The sequence below is a fragment of the Dermacentor andersoni genome, chromosome 1 (assembly GCF_023375885.2).
Source record: "Dermacentor andersoni chromosome 1, qqDerAnde1_hic_scaffold, whole genome shotgun sequence".
Lineage (NCBI taxonomy): Eukaryota > Metazoa > Arthropoda > Arachnida > Ixodida > Ixodidae > Dermacentor > Dermacentor andersoni.
This window is the reverse complement of record NC_092814.1, coordinates 382135947-382156634: the sequence shown is the minus strand read 5'-3', so window position 1 is coordinate 382156634 and position 20688 is coordinate 382135947. Positions and strand designations below refer to the sequence as shown.

Here is a 20688-nt window from a genome sequence, read left to right as displayed (position 1 = left end):
GACCGCTTGTTTTGCACTATCGTCTTCTCGTATAAACTCTCGCTTGTGCTTGTTTTGGTGGGCTTGGTTTGGTCTCGTTCCCACTTGTTTCCTCAAGCTAAAGTGATAGATTTGTGCTTGAGAATCTCTAAGGTGCCAGTATTATTGTCAACAGAGCCTTAATAATTGAGAAATTGAGGTAAATGCTGGGCATGATTGGAGACTCCCCAGGGACATTCAAGTACTTACCTGATGATAAAAGCACTCCTCTATTAAAGTCTGTCACTAGTACTCAACCACTAGTTGCAAAAAACACCCTTGTATTGTATTATAAGACAAAATAAAATGCTAGTTAAGTTCTATTTCATTTTAGTAAAATATAATTGAAATTACCCTTGATAATGACACGTGCTGTCGAAAGGTTTCGTTTTCGCCCGACTCTGCACCGCCCACACTTTTACGTTGCAATATTTTTGTTAACGCATAGTGCTGTGCTAGTTTTGATGGCTCGCAAAGCTTGCACAAACTGCAAGTAGCAGAGAATTCCATTTTCATGTGATGTCACGGGATGCACGAGCAGTCTACGCCACTTGACCAAAAGCAGCTGCAGTGGCGAATTCATCGCTCTGTCTTGGCTCGGTACCCCACCGTCAGACGGGTGCTGTGTTACCCACTGATGGCAGCAAAGGGTGGTGATGGCGTATGCAACGTCGCCACTCTCCCGGTTGGTGGCGGGAGATTTGAATTACGAAAAAGGCATTCGGGCCCTTCAGGTGCAATTTTCTCCTAGACTGTGTTTTTCTTAGCACGAAACGAGTGTTGCCAGGTTTCTGGAATGGTATTTAAACAGTCTATGTAGACTTAGTATTTGCCTTTAGTGTCCCTTTAAATTGAAGTTTCGCTTCCAACAGTCACTAGAACATAATTTTAACCCTCAAGTGCAAGAAGCTTCATTAAATTCAACCCAGTAGTTAGTTCGGAAAAGCGTTTCTGTGTTTTAGATGTACTGTATTTACTCGAATCTAACGCGCACTTTTTTCCCCGATAAAACAGGTCCAAAAATTGCATGCGCGTTAGAATCAAGTACGACCCTAAATCCGCATTACCATATCACCATGAGCATTCAAAAAATGGCCGCCTCGTACATGCTTCTAGCCTAGCTGCCATAGCTTCCTCCATGTGCATACCTCCATGTTGTACGTGTAACCAGGCGCTGGTGTAACCTAGTCTACCACCTGTCTTCCCGTTTTCTGCGTTAATTCAATCGGCATAAAAGCACTTACTGGGAAGAGACACAGAGTCCACCATGATGCCGCATTTAAAAGGAAAGTTATCATGTGCGCGGAGACTGATGGAAATTGAGCCGCATCACGGGCGTTCGGAGTTCGCGAAACTTGCGTGTGTACCATGTACAACCATATGCAACCAACTCGCCCAAAATGTAACTCTTTTGAACTAGGTGCGGCACTGGCGCAAAGAGAAGAATATTTTCGCCTGCAAGCAACAAGGAAGGGTTTCAGTGGACCAAAGCAGGGCCACTTCACCGAAATAGAAGAGCTGCTCGCTGAATACGTGCAAGAGCAGCGAGTGGCACAGCAGCCTGTGACGACTGATCTGCTCAAAGTATGGGCGATGCAGTTAGCCCTACAGAAAGGGCTAATGCGGAGTGACTTCAAAGCAAGAAGGTGCCGACTATAAAATTTTATCAAAACAAAAGGCTTTTCTTTTCGAAGGCAGACAGGGATATGCCAAAATATTGCACCGAGAATATCAAGAGAAATTGCACAGTTTTCAGCGGTGCGTCTTGAAGTTGTGCCATAGAAGCGGCTACCACTTCGAACAGATTGGAAATGTTGATCAGTCACCGCTCTACTTTGACATGCCTGCCACCACAACCGTTGAAAAGAAGGGGGCGAAGCAAGTGCGCGTTAAATAGTCACTGCAATGCTTTGTTGCACTGCGGATGGGCAGCCCCCGTGTCTTATCCTCAATGGAAGACACTCCCGAAAGGAATTGTGTTTCCGAGTGGCGCGATTGTGCACGCAAAATGAAAAAGGTTGGACAACCACGGACTTGGTTGCTGACTGGATTGGTAACGTCTGGCGGAAAAGACCCGACGGAAGTTTGGGTCTGCTTCGGATGCTAGTGCTTGACGCGTTCATGTGCCACCTTGACCAGCGCATCAAGGACAAGCTGGCTGCTTGCAACACCGACCTTGTTGTGATACCTGGCGGCATGACATCACAGCTCCAGCCACTCGATGTTTGTTTGAACAAGCCAGTGAAAGATAGAATTCGGGCACTCTACACCGAATGACTTGTCAGTGGCTGCCATGAATTGACGCCTGCCTAAAAAATGAAGCGTGCCTAGCTGCAGGATTTTGCTGAATGGGTGAAAGATGCCTGGTGCACGATCCCGTCTGCCGTGGTTAACAAGGCCTTTAAAAAGTGCGGGATTTCGAGTGCCATGGACGGCACCAAGGATGAAATGCTTTGGTTTGTTGATTGCGATAAGGAGTTGTGTGACAGTGACAACGAGGGATGTCTATTGCCCCACACGACTCGTACTGGCACAGTGAAGATCTTGGCAGCAAGTTACGCTGCTTACGTTTGTGTTTTTATTCATCGCAACTTTGGTCTATTGGGAATAAATCTGTTTTTTTCCAAATGAGAGAAAATAGTACTTCTATATGAAAGCACGAGGTGCACGGTATTGTACCTTTTTATTTTTTGGTCACGGAAAACTGTTGCGCATTACAATAGAGGGAGTGTTAGAATCGAGTAAATACAGGATTTTAATAGGTTGCATCGGAGCTGGGCCCTAGCTGAAGCTTGCTCTTAACCCAAGCGGGAGATGCAAACGCTTTGTAATTGTCTTACGTGGTGAATGTTTCATTTTGTGAGGTACTTGTTTGTTCATCAATGATGTTCAATGACTGTAGCCTCTTGAACACAAATTTAGGTGTTCCCATTTCAATCCACTTATAACGATGTCAAGAACGAAAAATCTGATCCGTAAGAACTGACCGTCGTAAACTGCCGTAAAGGAAAAGCTACCAAACATACCTTTGTAGCTCCAAAACCAAATTTGCCACTTGCGCTAAAATATATACGTATAAGTAACCTGTTAAAAGAAAAGTTTATTTATACCTCTAAAAAGCGTATGTAAGCGTTAAAATAGTCGGAAATCTGCACTTGCTTTCGCGAGAGTTTCCGGTTCACAACTGCGGTGTCCAGCTGCTGTGCGAACACTAGTGGTAATAATTAAATGTGAATGAAATCACTGAGCGACTTGCTCAACGACAGTGCACTTCGCGTGAACATCAGGATCGGTGTCAGACGGGTCATTGTCAATCTCGTCGCCCCTGTCGCACAACACCACTGTCTGTCGCGACAATCACCCTGATCTCTTCGCATAACGAGACGGCACTACAGTAATACCTCGTTAAACCGTACCCGTTTAAACAGTAGTTTCGTTTTAAAAGTAGTCAAGTCAAATCCCCGACTCAGCAGCCATTGAGCATAATGTGTTTTGTATCCGCATAAACCGTACCAGCTTATTGTGTATGCATCGGTTAAAACGTAGCGTTTCAAGTTTTCGCCGTGCGAACACGGCGGTGCGCTGTCTCCATCGGGCGGCCCGGCAGAACGACAAGCCTCAAAGGTCGGAACAACGGCCTCCAAACGCCCTGTGCGGTTGCGCGTGAAGCCACATCAACATAATTTTGACGCCGTGCCAAAGAGTGTTGTGGCGTTGTGCAAGCGAGGGCTCGCGTCGTTCCGAAGCTCGGATAAAAAAAGACGCCTGGTGCTCAGCAAAGAAGAAAAATTAGACATTGTTCGTGCTGTCGAACGTGACACAAAGAAGTTGGCACTGGCACGAGACAGGGATCTGCTGTTGACTACGGTGTGTGGCGTTTGGAATGTGAAGTTGCGCGGCAGCGCTGCTGTGACTGCGAAGACATGTCGGCTACGAGGTTCGACTTTTCGCCATCGTTGCCTGTGTTGTTGCCGAAGTGTCTACTAGCGAGAGTGATGAGGTTGACACGGAAAGCGACAGCACGGGCGACTCAGGCCCGACAGTGGCAGAAGCTCCGCGTTACGTCAGCCTCGTGAATGCAATCGTCGCGACGAGAACAGAGGCTCCATAACGTAACTTTATTCCAAACGAAAAGTGTTCCAAACTCTGGCACCCAGCAATGAAAAAGGCGCCCCCGGAGCTTCTGCAGCACTACTGCGCGCATGCACAGAGAATACGTAATGCCAATGAGGAATCTGCCATGCAAGTGTTTGCCGAGAAGAGGGGTTTGGCTGAAAAGCTGGCACGCAGCTTCAGTAAGTTTGAGGCCGCTGTTGTCGTCGTGCTAGGCCGCCGCGGCATCAAACGAAAATAACACTTTTCTTGCGCGAAGTGAATAAATACTGCATGTTTTTTTCCCCTTTCATTGCACTCTCTCTGAGTTAAGTTTGCGACAGGTAAGTGGGCGATCTCATGCTATTCGGTTAAACAGTACTACCATTTAGTACGTACTTTTTCCGAGCTCCGGCCAACTACGGTTTAACGAGGTTTCACTGTATCTGCATTCAAAAACTCCTCCACCTAAGCACCACCTGTTTCGTCGTTAGTAGCAACATGCTTGCAGTGCTCGGTAATGTCACCGGCATGGCCCTTGGTTGTGGCAGTCATGATCGCGGCCCTCCTGGGCCGCTATTTTGTAGCGATGCCTTATGCGGTCAAAGCAAGAAGGTGCTGACTATATCATCCACCACACATGGCCGCCTGATCCCGTTGATAATGTGGGCAGACCGTCGCTCTGACCACTGGCCAAGCGCGAAAAGCCTGAAAAAGCATAGAATCGGAAAAGGCATCGCTACAAAATACCGGCCCTGTGTGAGCTCACACTTAAGGCCTTGAAAAATTTGCAGTTTTGTCTCAAGCGATACACCATTGCGCTTTGTCGGCGGCGCCTTCTATCAACCGGGCTGTGCGCAGCTGCTTTTGCGGCGCATTTCTGCACTCGCTGAGGAGGGGACAAAGCGCGGGCGCCATTTCGCTTCACGCTGGTTCTTTTTTTTTCTCTCTTTCTTTCGTGCGCAGCTTGATCATGCGCGATGTGGACGCGAGCCGGCTGGCGCCATCTTGTGGCACGTGGGTGGGGCGCGCTGCGCAGTTAATGGCGGCAGATACAAATGTGCGTAGGCAAACGTATCGCCCCATCTCGGCATTGTTCGTTTAAGGAGAACATAGGAATACAAATTTAACTATTATTCTGCATGGAAAACAGTGTCCAGAAGGCAATATTTTGAAGAATTTTGATCGTTATATCCGATATGTGGGAAATAACGTATCGTTATACAGTGAAAGCTTGTTAATTCGACTTCCGTTAATTCGCAAAATTCGATAATTCGACCTTTGCGCCTGGTCCCTACAATTATATATAGGAGTCTATGGGACGAAACTCTCGTTAATTCGGACGGATTCCAGCCCACCTCGGATAATTCGGACGATTTCGGGCAGCCACCGAGGCTCAAAAACGAAAATATGGCAAACGCGGCACAAAAGTGATACCCAAACCAACGCCTCGTTGCCCGCCGCATCGCCATTGACATCAAGTGGCTGAAACTTGGCCAATCCAATCCACTTGGCTCGACTTGTGGCTGTATGGGTGCTTTTTCTTGTTTTTGCATGTGTCGGCGTTATCGACGGGGCCATTTTGTCGATTTCTTGCTGTTGGTGCGCTCCATCCTTGCACGCTGTTTTGCCGAGGACCGCTGGATTTAGCGCAGTTCAGTTATTGAACTTTATTGGTGCTTTTCTGTTGTGCACCCGTGTCAATGCATTCTCCGCCGATGGCAACGCCGGTGAAGCGGCCGAAATACGAGGCAAAGGACTTGGCTACCAAGGTGGAAATTTTGCGGGCCCTGAAGGACGGACTCTTTCGACAAGAACCCATGAAGAAGTACGACATGAAAAGAAGTACCTTGAGCACGTATGTGAAATATGAACAGATTCTTCAGGCGTTCGAAAGCGAGAAGTTTCGAGCATCACGAAAGCGTCTGCGAACAGCAGCTCATCCAGAGTTGGAAGAGGCTTTGCTTCGGTGGGTGGTCGACTCGCGTAATGCAAATCTGCCATTGAGTGGACCCCTCATCATGGCGCAAGCCGAGAGGTTTGCACTGATGATGCATATCGATGCATTCAAGGCATCGGAAGGGTGGTGTGCGCGCTTCAGAGAGCGACATGGCCTCGTTTTTAAGACTGTGTGCGGCGAAAGAGGCGCTGTCAACGAAGACGTTGCAAACAACTGGAAGAACGCTCAGCTGCTCGAACACATCGCCGCCTACGATCCAAATGACATATTGAATGCTGATGAAACAGCACTTTTCTTTAAGGCTTTGCCAGACAAGACTGTGACCATGAAAGGAGATCCGTGCATCAGTGGCAAAAGATCCAAGGAACGCGTCACTATTCTTTTAGCCGCCAACATGACAGGAACAGAGCGCTTGCCGCTTGTCGTCATTGGAAAGGCACAAAAGCCACGGTGCTTTAAGAATATGCCTGCTCTTCCGGTGGAATACCGAGCGAATAAAAAGGCCTGGATGACGTCGGAAATTTTTCGTGGCTGGATACAGAAGTTAGACCGACAGTTTTCCGCAAAGAACCGCAAAGTGTTAATGGTGCTGGACAATTGTAGTGCGCATAACAGTGTCACCGGACTGGACAACATAGAAGTTGTTTTCTTGCCGCTGAACACAACATCGGCCCTCCAACTGATGGATCAAGGCATAATTCAGTATGTCAAGACCAAATACCGCAGGCGCGTGCTGGAACGGATGCTCCTGTGCCATGAAGTCGGCAAGCAGTACGACGTGAATCTTTTGAGCGCGGTCAACATTTTTGCCTACGTTTGGCACAACACGCCCGCGCACGTCGTCGCCAACTGTTTTAGACACAGTGGCTTCGTTGTGCATGAGCCTGGTGATGATGCAGTGGCCGAAGTGTCGCTAGATGACAGTGGAGATGACTGCGAGGATTTTGGAGTTCTGCCGGATGCGGTGACACTCGCTGATTACGTTGGAATTGATGACGGCGTTGTTACAGCCGGCTCGCTTACCGAAGAAGAAATTGTCAGGGACGTGCTCCACGGCGAAGATTCTGAGGAGGAAGAGGAGCCGCGAGAGGAGCAGCCTCGGCCCCCTCGCACTGTGAAGGAAGCGGCGGAGGCCCTCGCTGTGTTGGAAGAATTTTGTTGGGACACAGCAGACAGCATGCGAGCTGCTAAGCACCTGGAAGGACTTGGTAAAATAGTATACGCGCGGGTTTCTGCTCGAAAGCAGACGAGCATCCTCGATTACTTTGCACAGTAAAGGTTTGTTGATGAAAGTCGTGCATTTATTGTTTTTGTTGTCCGCTCGATAATTCGGAGATTCGGTTAATTCGGACATAATTTACGGTCCCTAGAAGTCCAAATTAACGAGCTTTTACTGTATATGGCTTTTTTCTCTTAGCCCTAATGTATAAGTTGACACCGTTAAGCCGGCTCATCGTTATATGTGGTATCACTGTAACCCCTTCAGTGCCTTTCTTGAAATGCTTGCGTCCAATAAATAACTTGTGCCCCTATATTGAGCGGGTGATTGAATCCTTTTTATGAAGAAACGTTGCATGGCTGACTTTACAGTATTCAAATATTTAGTTACTCTACAGTTATTATGACTCCTCATCAAATGCACAAAGATTCATTCTGCCACTTCGATTTGCTTTGACTGGAGTCTCAAGCACCCTGGCATAAGATCACCTAAGTTTTGCACATGTACCGACAGGCGATCATAATTTGTGACTGAAGAGGATAAGTGGACTGCACTGTATACAGATAAAGGTAAAATGTTGCCTGCTTTTACAGAAAAACTATTATAAGTATTCTAGCACTCATAGCAGCCTAAATTGCATAGCAACCTGGAGACTGATCTGTCATGTAGACTAATCTGTCGTGACACTGATGAGGCGTTTACCAAAGAGTGGATGACCGTGTGCTTCAGGGAACTGACTTGTCCAATTTATTTCTTACCTATGTGTGCGTGTATGCACTTCAACACCATTAAGCTTTTGGTAAATGCCTTTACAAGGAAGTGCTTGGGACCTCTGAAATCATTCATGATACAGGTAACTTCATTGTAAAGGTAGCAAACCACACAGCTCACAATAGAACCGGGACAGAATTATTCCTTCGTTGTACAGGTCATTTCATTGTAGAGGTGCTCAACCGTACAAGAATTGTTGCTAAAGCACTTGAATTAGCACTCGGGAAAATTTGCTGGCTGCTCACTGGTCACATCACTTGCACCAACGAACTATCATGAATTTGTAAACTTTGTCCAGGATTGAGAAATATGGTTGAGTCTGTGGCATAAGTATTCAGTCTTCTTTATCTATTTCTGATGCAGGGAAGAAAGCGAAAGCGTTCTTCAGCTTAAAGGACTCACACCCACTGGGACTCTGCCATTGGGAGCACTCTCTGGCGGCAAAACCTCTCTGCGCAATGGTGAGCACCACTGTGCCATGCACCTGTTTATTTGCATGAACAGCGTGCGCTATGATACCTTCACATGTTTACCACCGATGAATGCCAAATTCAGTGTTCCCTTGCAGGCTAAAGATATTTGCAGTGCATTCGTATCTGTGATTGACTTCTGTGTGTAGTTTAAAATGTTGGTTTGAGCATGCTCAGTGCCTGGGTTTCAGCTTTGACAAGATGTCATTGTCATCCAATGCAAGTGGCTTTGCTTGCTATCGACTTTGGTATCCTTGTCATTTTGTTTTCTAAAATGAGTGCAGTTGTTTCTTCATGCTTGCCATTTCCCTTTAAATGAATCGCACCACCATCGGATCTGCCCCTCTGGCAGTGCTGGTACAGTAGACTTCTGATAATTTGGCTCTGGTTAATTCAATTTTCGGTTTATTCGATCCTGGCCGAAGGTCCCGGCTGGCGTCTATGCATTTCTGTGGGCTCAAACGTTCGTTATTTCGATCATAAAGTTGGCCCTTGCTGGTTAATTCAAACTTGACCAGTTAGCATGCACACGCCTGACCCCTATAGTGACCTAAATAGCGACCCCTGTACAGTAAAACCTCGTTAAACCGTACCCGCTTAAACAGTAGTTTTGGTTTAAAAGTAGTAAAGTCAATTCCCCGACTCAGCGGCCATTGAACATAATGTATTTTGTATCCGCATGAACCGTACCAGCTTATTGCGTACGCATCGGTTAAAACGTAGCGTTTCCACTTTTCGTCGCGCAAACACGGTGGTGCGTCGTCTCCACCGGGCGGTCCGGCAGAACAACAAGCCTCAGAGATCGGTACAACGGCCTCCAAGCGCCCTGTGCGTTTGCATGTGAAGCCGCATCAACATCAACATCATTTCGACGCCGTGCCAGAGAGCGAGAAAGCGTTATGGCGTCGTGCAAGCGAGGACTCGCGTCATGCCGAAGCTCGGATAAAAAAGACGCCGGGTGCTCAGCATAGAAGAAAAATTAGACATCGTCCGTGCTATCGAACGAGACACGAAGAAGTCGGTGCTGGCCCGCGACATGGATCTGCTGTTGACTACAGTTTGTGGCATTTGGAATGCGAAGTTGCTCGGCAGCGCTGCTGCGACCGCGAAGAGATGTTGGCTACGAGGTTCGACTTTTCGCCATCGTTGCCTCTGTTGTTGCCGAAGTGTCGACTAGCGACAGTGATGAGGACGACACGGAAAGCGACAGCACGGGCGATTCAGGCCTGACAGTGGCAGAAGCTGCGCGTTACGTCAGCCTCGTGAGTGCAATCGTCCTAACGAGAACAGGGGCGCGATAACGTAACTATACCAAACGAAAAGTTTTCCGAACTCCGGCACCCGGCAATGAAAAAGGCGCCCCGGGACTTACGCAGCACTAGTGCGCGCGTGCACGGAGAATACGCAACGCCAACGAGGAATCTGCCGTGCGAGTGTTTGCCGAGAGGGGGGCTGCCTGAGAAGCTGGCACGCAGCTTGAGGCTGGCACGCAGTTTGCCTGCAGGCTGCCTGCAGCTGGCACGCAGTTTGAGGCTGCTGTCGTCGTGCTAGGCCGCCGCGGCATCAAACGAAAATAACTTATGTCGCGCGAAGTGAATAAATACTGCATGTTTTTTCCCCTTTCATTGCACTCTCTCTGCGTTCCGTTTTCGACAGGTAAATGGGCGATCTCATGCTATTTCGGTTAAACAGCACTACCGTTTAGTACATACTTTTTCCGAGCTCCGGCCGACTACGGTTTAACGAGGTTTCACTGTAGTGGCACAGTCTGTCTCGGTGCAGCTTGGGGAACAGTGAAAGCATTGAATACACACAAAAATCTGTCGAACGCCTATTTTCCGCTTTCCCTACGAAGATTTTCAAGCAATAACTGTGGCTCTCAATGTCTGATTACGGTATTTATGGTATTTGCTCAATTCTAACACCTGCCTTTTGTTTTTATTTTTTCAAGAAAATTTCGCTGCCAATTGGCTATGCGGTGCAGTTGGACACGAAACCAAAACAGCGTTTGGGGTGTTTGTATGCTTTACTGCATTACACCAATGTATTATGGCGAAGCTGACTTTAGCAAACCGGTCGCCGTTCGCAACACATACGAGATCCTTACCTATTTTATAGCACGTGCCACTGCTCATGCGTTCGTTGTCATCGTCCTCTGCGACAGCTGGCTCATTGGTGCCCCTTGGCATAACCGCACGAATGCGCTCGTGCCACTGCTCATGCGTTTGTCGTCGTCTTCCACAGCTGGCTCTAATGCTGCTCATGATGCCAGCTTTCCCATAGTGTCCCTCGCACTCGTGCCACTGTTCGCACCTTTGTCGTCATCGTCTTTACACTACTGGCTCCGATGCCGCTCGTCATGCTAGCGTTGCCATACTGCCCCTCTCTCTGCGAAGGCGCCGACGGCACTGGCCCACCACCAGTTGGTGTGGGGAATTCGGTCTCAAATTCATTGCCTCATTATATTGCGAAATGAAAACACGTATAAAGCTGTGCTCAAATTTTGCATTATGGAGTACAGTGAAAACTCGTTAAACCATAGTTGCCCGGAGCTTGGAAAAAGTATGTACTAAAGCGTAGTACTGTTTAACCGAAATAGCACGAGATCGCCCACTTACCTGTCAAAAACGGAACTCGGAGAGAGTGCGATGAAAGGGTAAAAAAACATGCAGTATTTATTCACTTCGTGCGACAAAAGCGTTACTTTCGTTTGATGCCGCGGCGGCCTAGCAGCAACGACAGCGGCCTCAAACTTACTGAAGCTGCGTGCCAGCTTTTCAGCCAGCCCCCTCTTCTCGGCAAACACTTGCATGGCAGATTCCTCATTGGCATTACGTATTCTCTGTGCATGCGCGCAGTAGTGCTGCAGAAGCCCCGGGGGCGCCTTTTTCATTGCTGGGTGCCGGAGTTTGGAACACTTTTCGTTTGGAATAAAGTTACGTTATGGAGCCTCTGTTCTCGTCGCGACGATTGCATTCACGAGGCTGACGTAACGCGGAGCTTCTGCCACTGTCGGGCCTGAGTCGCCCGTGCTGTCGCTTTCCGTGTCAACCTCATCACTGTCGCTAGTAGACACTTCGGCAACAACACAGGCAACGAGGGCGAAAAGTCGAACCTCGTAGCAGACATCTCTTCGCGGTTGCAGCAGTGCTGCCGAGCAACTTCTTCGCATTCCAAATGCCACACACCGTAGTCAACAGCAGATCCCTGTCTTGTGCCAGCGCCAACTTCTTTGTGTCACGTTCGACAGCACGAACAATGTCTAATTTTTCTTCTATGCTGAGCACCCGGTGTCTTTTTTATGCGAGCTTCAGCATGACGAGAGTCCTCGCTTGCACGAAGGCACAACGCTCTCTGGCACGGCGCTGAAATGATGTTGATATGGCTTCACGCGCAGACGTACAGGGCGCTTGGAGGCCGTCGTTCCGATCTCTGAGGCTTGTTGTTCTGCTGAGCCGCCCGATGGAGATGACGCACCGACGTGTTTGCGCGATGAAAAGTGGAAACACTACGTGTTAACCGACACGTACGCAATAAGCTGGTATGGTTTATGCCGATACGAAACGCATTATGTTCAGTGGTTGCTGAGTCGGGGATTTGACTTTACTACTTTTAAAACGAAACTATTGTTTAAGCGGGTACAGTTTAAAGAGGTTTTACTGCATCGTAATCGTCGGCCATTTTTTTCTTGCTAAAAAATTAGGTGTGCTTTAAAAGAGAGATTTATTTACAGAAAGGCAGAGAGGTCGGCCTGAGCTATAACTTGCACTGGCCTGCTACTCTACACTGAGGAAAAGGGCTGATTGATGATGATGGTATGAGGAAGAGATGCATATATGCAAATTCAGAGTTGTAGCATCTCTAAAGCCGTGCGTCCAGCCCAGTGGCTTGGAGAAAGGCTATAGGGGCACTTGTTATCAGGGCTGCACTGTTTGCATTTGGCCAAAGACCTAAAAGAAACTCGTTTGATAGTGGCTGGCCTCTTATCGGCGTTTGCAACTGAAGAGACCAGTTGCTGTCTTTCTTGTGTGTGCGCAGGACACACACAAAATATATGATCAAGTGTTTCTTGTACCTTGCAGTATTCATAGTTTGAGCTATTATCACTGCAACCTATCAAATGTCTATAACGGTTGGTGAATGGGACACCAAGGCAAATCCGGTGCACCATGCTCGTTTGGCTTCTTTTGAGCTTGAGGCATACGAAATTTCATTTCTTGGTCCAATTTGTGTACTCACTTGTGTCGTCAATCTGGTTGGGTCCAGTGTTCCAACATACAGTTGCGTATTACGCAACGAAGTAGGGTGTTTGTGTCTGTTCGTGAGAACGGAATGCGTACTTCAGAAGCATTATTTAAAGCAGTTTTCGCTTCAGCGTCTGCTTGTTTGTTCCATATCACGCCACAGTGTCAAGGTATCCACTGAAAGTTGACATTGTGGCAATTTCTATTTGCGTGGTCGAGATGGCAATGCTGCACAATATTAAGCTATTCATGCACAATGCCACGGGTATACTTGGCATTGATTTTTTCAGGTCCTGGATTCATTGTATGTAAGTGACTGATGCAGGCATCAAATTAAGCTGGAAAGAAAGCTCTTCCACAAGCAGCAACCGTATTTACTTGCATAATGATCGCACTCGCGTATTGATCGCACACCTGAATTTTGTCGTCAAAATGCGTTTTTTTTCTTTCCCATGTAATGATCGCACCCCGAACTTGCCGCAGCGATATGTCATGTGCCAAGCCTAGCTAATGATGATCGCGCTTACCATCTTTCGAATGCTACGCGAATGACTCTTCATGACATACCAAGTGGTCTGCACGCACCAAACATTCTTAAGCAGATGCCCCATTTTATTCCTTTCATCACTTTCCACATTTCCATGAAAAGAAAAGAAAGCAACAACCAAACTTGCCTTGGCTTTATTATTTGTAGGCTTCATAATGGTTGTAGGCTTCATAAGGCGCCTTTCGATTCTTCTCGTGTGCACTCGTGGGCATACAACAAATCGCGAGCGGAAACGATAGTAGCCACGTTTACACTAATACGTTTGAAGTGTACCCTATTAAAACGCTGATGCTTGTAACACAGCTAAAATATTTGCCCAGCCTTAGCGGAGGCCCTTGCGCCAATAAAAACCACACATAATTCATTTCGTTCACCCTTAGCAGAAACGTGCCGTATTAAGATAGTAGTGAAGACAAATGCTGCAGTTTCCGCAGCATACCCGCCATGTGTTTCTGTCACTGGCAGCTAAGCACGCCCATCTGTTTCTGTCCCCTCTAAGTGGACATGGCTACGTTATTGCCGCAGGCTTGCCAATATTAACAATATTATTCATTACTTATATGGAAGAAACTGTTTCAATGCGCGTAATGTACTCGTGAAAAGAAAGCGCATTCAGCACGTTTGGCTTGCTTCGCCGGCCGCCATTTTTGTTTTGGTGTTCCACAGCAAATGCGGGATGAAAAAAAATTTTTATTTTCGCGAGAAATTTAACCCGTGTAATGATAGCACCCCTGAATTTACGGCAATTTTTTTTTACAGAAATGTGCGAACATTATGTGAGCAGATACGGTATTTCGATTTCCAGTAAAACAGGTAACGGATCCTAACAAACACGAAAAGTGCGATCGGGAGGCCGTATCTTCGCGCATAATTGTTCACAGTGGAACGCAGAACCTTAGTGCGGTATTTTCTACTGAATAACAGTTGACGACATGTGAGGTGATGAGTCCCAGCAGAATATTCAACATACTAAGGACACCCCCATTTTTATGCAACGTACAAATTGTCACAGTAAAACGCTGATGAGCAGGCCGGAAGAATAAACAAAAATTAAGCATTCGGGGATGCTTTGATGCAAGCAATAAGAAAGGCACCTTACCTCGCAAACGATGTTTTTTGTCGGAACAAAGTTCTTTTGGCCAATATTGTGCAGCCATTGCTTCTCACCGTGTCAATACTGGTGACGTATCATAGACAAAATATTGCTATTTGTGCTAGACTCTGGGATCAAATTAGCACAGTCATACAGGTGGAGTCCAAATTAAATGGTGCACTGTAAGGTTGGGGGTGTTTAAAATTTCTGCCGTCGTTACACATTGTCTATAGGGGTCTGTGGTGGTGTTGTGAAGCAGTCCGAATAATTGAGCATGTCTGAATTGCCACTCGGCGACTGGATGTAATAAACACCATTTGTGAGTCAAATACTGGTGGCATTTATTACGACAGGCGCTACGTCACAGGTGTTTTAGATTTTGTTCAGGTGGGTCCACTGTTATAGGGAACACACGAGTGCGTGGCTCATGCTCCGGTCAGCGCCATATATGGGAAGTGACAAAAACCAAGCGCATGCGCGAAATGACACGGGCAGCACATGCTGTGCACCGACTGCTGCCTAACCCGCACGTCTTGAGCTTCGGTTGCGATGAATGCAATTTAAAGGAGAAAAGTTGCACTTGGCCTGCCAGCGATCTGGATGCTAAGAGCATAGAAATGATGGAGCTTTCAGAACATCATTAACGACGTGAAGCCCCATTTTTCTGGTGGAAGCTTCGCATTTGGACGTTATCACACAACAGGTGGAAACCGATTTGCAATTGTATGGCAGGGCAGCCGCGCATGAGCAATGCAAAGGAGTGGTTTGGCAGTAGATGATGTGCGGCCTGCGCTGCCCCTACGTCGTTTAGTGAGTGCACTTGCTTTTGGCCGCTTCCTGTGACTGGCGCTGCACAGAGCATGAACCATGCACTTGGGTTTTCCCTCTAACAGTGGACCCACCTGTAAAAATAGGCTTTTCTGGTTGTTTGAATTATACCCCTGGTAGGTGGGTCAGTGGTGTCATGTGAGGTGTGCATTGTGCATCGCAGGAGTCTACTAGGGGGTTCAGGCCAAGTTTACTCGATTGGACATGTGCCACATTTATTTGGTTTTACTTGCCGCGGTGGCTTAGCGGCTGTGGTATTGCACTGCTAAGCACAAGGTCACGGGATCAAATCCTAGCCGCAGCGACTGCATTTCAGTGGGGGCAAAATGCAAAAGCACCCGTTTCCTGTGCATTGAGAGCACATTAAAGATCCTCTGGTGGTCAAAACTAATCCAGAGTCCCCAACTACGGCGTGCCTCATAATGAAATCTTGGCTGTGTCACGTAAAACCCCAGAATTCAGTTAAATTCATTTATTTGAATTTTGCATTCTTTTGAAGATTCATGGAACATAAAGGGAGGTATACACTTGCGAGAAAAAGGCAATGAAATGTGACTGCAGTGAATTTTGGTGCAGTCAGTAAAAATGTCAGGATGTCAACATGTGGCACGCAAACAGTGGTGGAGTTCCTGTGTTTGAGCATTTGTTCCATAAATGAGAGCTTTGGCCTAACGTCGATCCTCTTGGCCCACAGCACTGGCAGGCTTCTCACCGCACCACAAGATCACCAGCTTCGAGGAGGCCAAGGGTCTGGACAAGATCAACGAGCGTATGCCACCCCGCAAGGATGCGCCGCTGCCGCACGGGGGGCCCTCATCACCGCAGGAGGAGCATGGTGGCAGCAACTCGGCTGGCTCCTGAAGGGGGTCTCGCCCCCCTCCCACTGCTCTCCTTTCCTCCTCCCCTCCTCCTCCTGCCGTCGGCCCAGTTCCTCTCTCGTCATCCTCGGTTTCCTCCTTCCTTGTTAAGTGCCTCGCTCTCGACTGCTCTTCCCACTTCCCATCTCATCATCCCTTGTTGTGCACTGACGATGCCACGGCGCAGAGTGTGTGCTGCATGTGCGACGAGGAGACTGCTTGCCACGCGGCTTTCTCTCTTTCTCCCGGTGGGCAGCTTGCCACTCCTGCCGTTCTTTTTCTCTTTTGACGTGTGCACACCCCCTGCGTCTTTTCTCAGTGTGCAGTGCACCATGGTTTTTTTTTTTATTTTGCGTCACTCTGCTTTTCTGTGCCCACTGTTGTGCGATTTTCATTTCCTGCTAAGTTATTATAAGTTGGTGAGTGATAGTGAGCAGTTGTGGACTTTATTCTTTTGTGCTGTTTCTTTTGCCTTTTTGGGAGCGCAGGTTCAGAGTGCCCTCACGATGCTCCGCAAAGCACTGATGTGTGTGTGTGTCTGGCCGTGGGGGCTCTTCACTGTTTGCCCTTTGTTGTTGCTGTTGTTCTGGTCACCTTTTCAGCTAGTGTATTTTGTGCCCGGTCAAGCAGCGTCACACGGGCAGCGCGCGCACGCATACGGGATGCCGAAACACTGTGCTGCTGCACTGCACCGCCCCATTTGTGTCATATTTTTTTACATATATACACACACATAGGTTTGTTCCTCTTTTTTTTTTTTTTTCTTTCTGTGTACAGCAACGGGCCTGTTCTGCCGCTGCTTCCCGTTCCCTTCCTCCTTGCTGTGGCTGCCCTCGTGTTCAACTTCTTGCAAATCGTGCGTGTGTGTGTGTGTGTTCAGTGGAAGACGATACAGAATGCCACCGCCAATTGTGAGGGGAGGGGATACTGTATGAAGAAGGGGGGGGGGGGGAGGGCTCGCTCGTTCCTGTGGGGCAATGTCGTTGGAGGGGAGCAGCTCTCGCTATATTGCGCATGCGTGCCCCCCCTTCCATGCACCAATGCTGTCAGCAGCTGTATTGACTGCTGCCACTGAGGAAGGGATGGTAGGTTTGCAAGCCAGGTTGGGGCATGTCTATGGGCCAGCCGTGCGTGCACCGTGTGCAGCGAAGCGCGGCAGTCATTGATGGGGTTGTGGGGAGATGGGTGCACGCACCTGGCGAGACCCAAGGGTAACTCTATACATACACGAGTGTACATAAGAGGGGAAAAAAAAAAAAAAAAAACAGGCCTGACACAGGGGTCACTTGGGCTGCGATGCAATTTTCACATCGGGAAATTGCCGTGCAATGTCTCTTGCTCTACTCAATTGTTTTCTTCCTTGTTCTTGCATCTTGGCCATGCCCTTTTTCCCCCTTTTCTTTCATGCCCTGTATATGTGTCTATATATATGTATATATACATATATAAATATATATATATATATATTGATGTGTATATATATGAATATGTGTATATGTATGTATATACAGAAAGGCTCCACCACCTGGAGAACTGTTTTTGATTTCTGATGCGCGTCCATTCCCGATGGCTGGTGGCAATTTGTGAAAGAAGAACTAATATATATATATAATACATATAATATTCATATACATATTATACATACTGCACGTGCAAATGCTTCTCTTTTAATTTTCTTCCTCTCCCTTTGTCTTCCTTCTCCCTGCTCTGAGAAGTCGCCTGTTTCCGTTTCATGATGCGGCTTATTGTTTGGTCCTCTTCCTTATATTTTGTCCACTGTTGCTAACCTGTCTCTCTTCTTGCTGTCCTTCGTACACACCGGAGGGCCAACATGAAATGGCGTGGAACTTTTCCCTGGTACGTTGCGCCATTTATCTACTTCAGCCTCCCCTGCCTCTCCCCTCCACTGATGCTGTTGTGGGAGGCCACCTGCTGCCAAACCAGCCAAGCAATGTGTGTGTGTTGAGGAGGGAACTTGTGCAACGCCACTCATCCATGTTCCAGCTGGTGGTCTGTCTGGGACTGTTCCGAATCAGAACATGTCGGCATTGAGTTGTATCTTGTCAAATAGGTAAACTTGAGAACCAAGAAATGTGTGTGGGGAGATCATACAGGTGACAGCACGCAGACAGCACCTGCCCAAGTACTGTCTGGGTGGTGCTCAGCCAGATGAAAGTTCAAGGTGGGACCCTGTTGCAGCTGATTCTTTTTTTTTTTTAGTGAAGTGGTTTTCATGGAAATAACTGCTTCTGCGCATTAATGTAAGGTCTAAATGTGTAGCCATACTCCATGCTGAACTCTTGCCCAGTGAATATTGTCAAGGCTTGTCTGTTTCGATGGTTGTGGGAAGCGCAAGATAATGTTTTCTGGCAGGCAGCATTTCTTGTGCTGCCGTGCCTGATCTAGTCTTTCTGTAATGGTTTATGGTCTTGTGGCTCCGTAAAGTCTAAAACTGGACAAGGACTGGAAAAGTAGCACACAATGCCAGTTAGGCACTTGTGCTCCACCTCTGTTTGTCTAACGTGAGAACATTACGCATCTGCTAGTTTCCAATGCAGGGGAACGAACATCATGTTTGAAGGTTCTGTGTAATTGTTTAGGCATGGGGGCTGTGCACTGGCTTCTGCCTTTTCGACCATCTTGCAGTGACTTGCTGTTTACCTTGGTATTGGCAAATGGCCAAGTAAGTTGTCGCACCACAATTCAAGTGGGGTAGTCTCACGAGTCAGGATTCGCTGTGTTTTGTGTGGGTGACTGGGGTTTTGCTTTAATCATGCTACATTGGACTTGCTCAAGGCCATATGCACACTCCTGCCTGCACGGGCCTAATTGAATGGTTGCAAGTGTTTTCAATATTTTGTTTAATGAAACGGTGGCAGAGTCCCTCGCACGCCACACGCAAGAGTTTTCGCTCAAACTTTATGTAATGTAAAAGTAGGCAAAGTCTGGTGCATCTCGTAATGCTACTGTGGCAGTGAGGCACTCGGTGTGCATGTCCTTGCACGGGCTACAGCATGACCAGCTGTGTTCCCCGGCTGTCTGCAAGCTAGGCTGCAGTGGCCGCACCTTAGCCTGGGTGTCTAGTGGAGGGGTGTGGCATGGATTTGGGGACTTTCTTGCTGACAGGGGGGGAGAAAATGTTCTGCTCTGCGCGTTTTGAGAAATACGCACATTCATGTTTAAACAAAAATCTCTCTTCTTGATATTTCCAAAAGCTCTCTCGCTCTCTGGCGAACTGTCTTATCGAATTCCCTCAGGAGTGACGGCCTCATTGTTTTCGGCAGCGCGGAAGACAGAGGCACGCTTATGTGGGCGTGTAATAACCCATCTGTTGTGCAATAGTTGTACACACACACACACAAGAAAATTGTATCTGTTGTAAAAAAAATAATGACTGGTTTATGTTGAATAAAAATGAATTATGAACTTCACAGCAATTGGTTCTTCCTCTTATGTGTGCTACACCTGGCCCTTGCGCCATTAAACACCACATATCATTATCATCTTATGTGTGCTAGAAGAGAGAGCATGCAAGAGAAGAACGCGAGCTTCTCTCGTGTTGGTTGCCTTTAGGGCTGACTTTTGGGGGCAGTTATGAAAGCAAATGTAAGCAGGGCAGTCATATTGCTCTGAATTCATTGGAACACATTCGGTTGGGAGCCTTTGGTCGAGCTCAAGAATTATGCAAGTGCTAAATTTTCGAGGGCTCGCTGTGGTTTTCCAAGTGGAATGCATCGCACACTGATCCTGCACGGAGGAAAGCCCAGTCGATTTGGTGCTCTATCCTGGACATTCCGCCATTATCTTCGATGCGTGACGTAGGCGCGACGTTTGAAGTGGCGCTGATGGGTCCCGTTTTGCTTTTGTAATGTGACGCACACTTGACGTCTTGCCTAAGAAACAAATGAAGGCACTGAGCCTAACGTTCTTGGTAACGCAAGACCGTTTTCCTCCGGCACTCTTAAACAAAATTGTACCCTTTGGTCGTATCTTGCCACACGATAATCGTCATCTGTCTTGTCCGCATTTCCTGTAATGCTGCGAGCCCGGTACTTCCAAGTCACGAACGGCATGCGCGTTAGCATGACTGAGCATTCTCGGCGGGAAAGTAGCGAGCGCAGCGTTTTCAAGAAAGAAAACGCAAGCAAGACAGATGATTATCGTTGTGTGGCCAATATACACACCAAAGGGTGTACATTTGTCTAAGAGTGCACCAGTGGTGGAGAGCGCTCGTTCGAGGCTGCGTTGTCGCGCTCTCGCGAAATGCACATGACCGTCCAACTCGGCAGGCTGTGAGGCGGGCGATAATCGCCGATAGCATTGCGCGCGCCTCGTGGGGGACTGTCCCTGAATAACTAAAAGGTAGCGGCATTCCTCCTCGCCCGGCCTCCTCCTGGCCTTCTCGTAGCTCGCAGTTTGGTCGTTCGCTGGGAAGCCGGCCAGAGTTGCACGAGGTGAGACATTAAAAATTGGATGTTTGCGCATAAATGTTTACCGTATTTAAGGCTTGATTATTATGTGATGTGCTAGGAGCGATGGTGGAGTGCTGTGAAACTGGCAGAAGATGTTCCTCGTGCTTTTTCGGCGCG

General features: G+C 47.8%; 1 protein-coding gene across 6 annotated transcripts in view; it reads left to right on the top strand.

Annotated features, from left to right (window-relative positions):
- LOC126518578 (serine/threonine-protein phosphatase 2B catalytic subunit 2-like) overlaps positions 1-19530 on the top strand; it is a 146105-nt gene extending 126575 nt beyond the window's left edge. For all 6 annotated transcript variants that reach the window (XM_050168359.3, XM_050168358.3, XM_050168357.3 and 3 more), the window contains 2 exons: positions 8424-8521; positions 15937-19530. In XM_050168359.3, coding sequence (XP_050024316.1) covers positions 8424-8521; positions 15937-16103 — 265 coding nt within the window. In that variant the 3' untranslated portion in view covers positions 16104-19530. The remainder of the gene's footprint in view (positions 1-8423; positions 8522-15936) is intronic.
- Positions 19531-20688: the final 1158 nt, after the last annotated feature.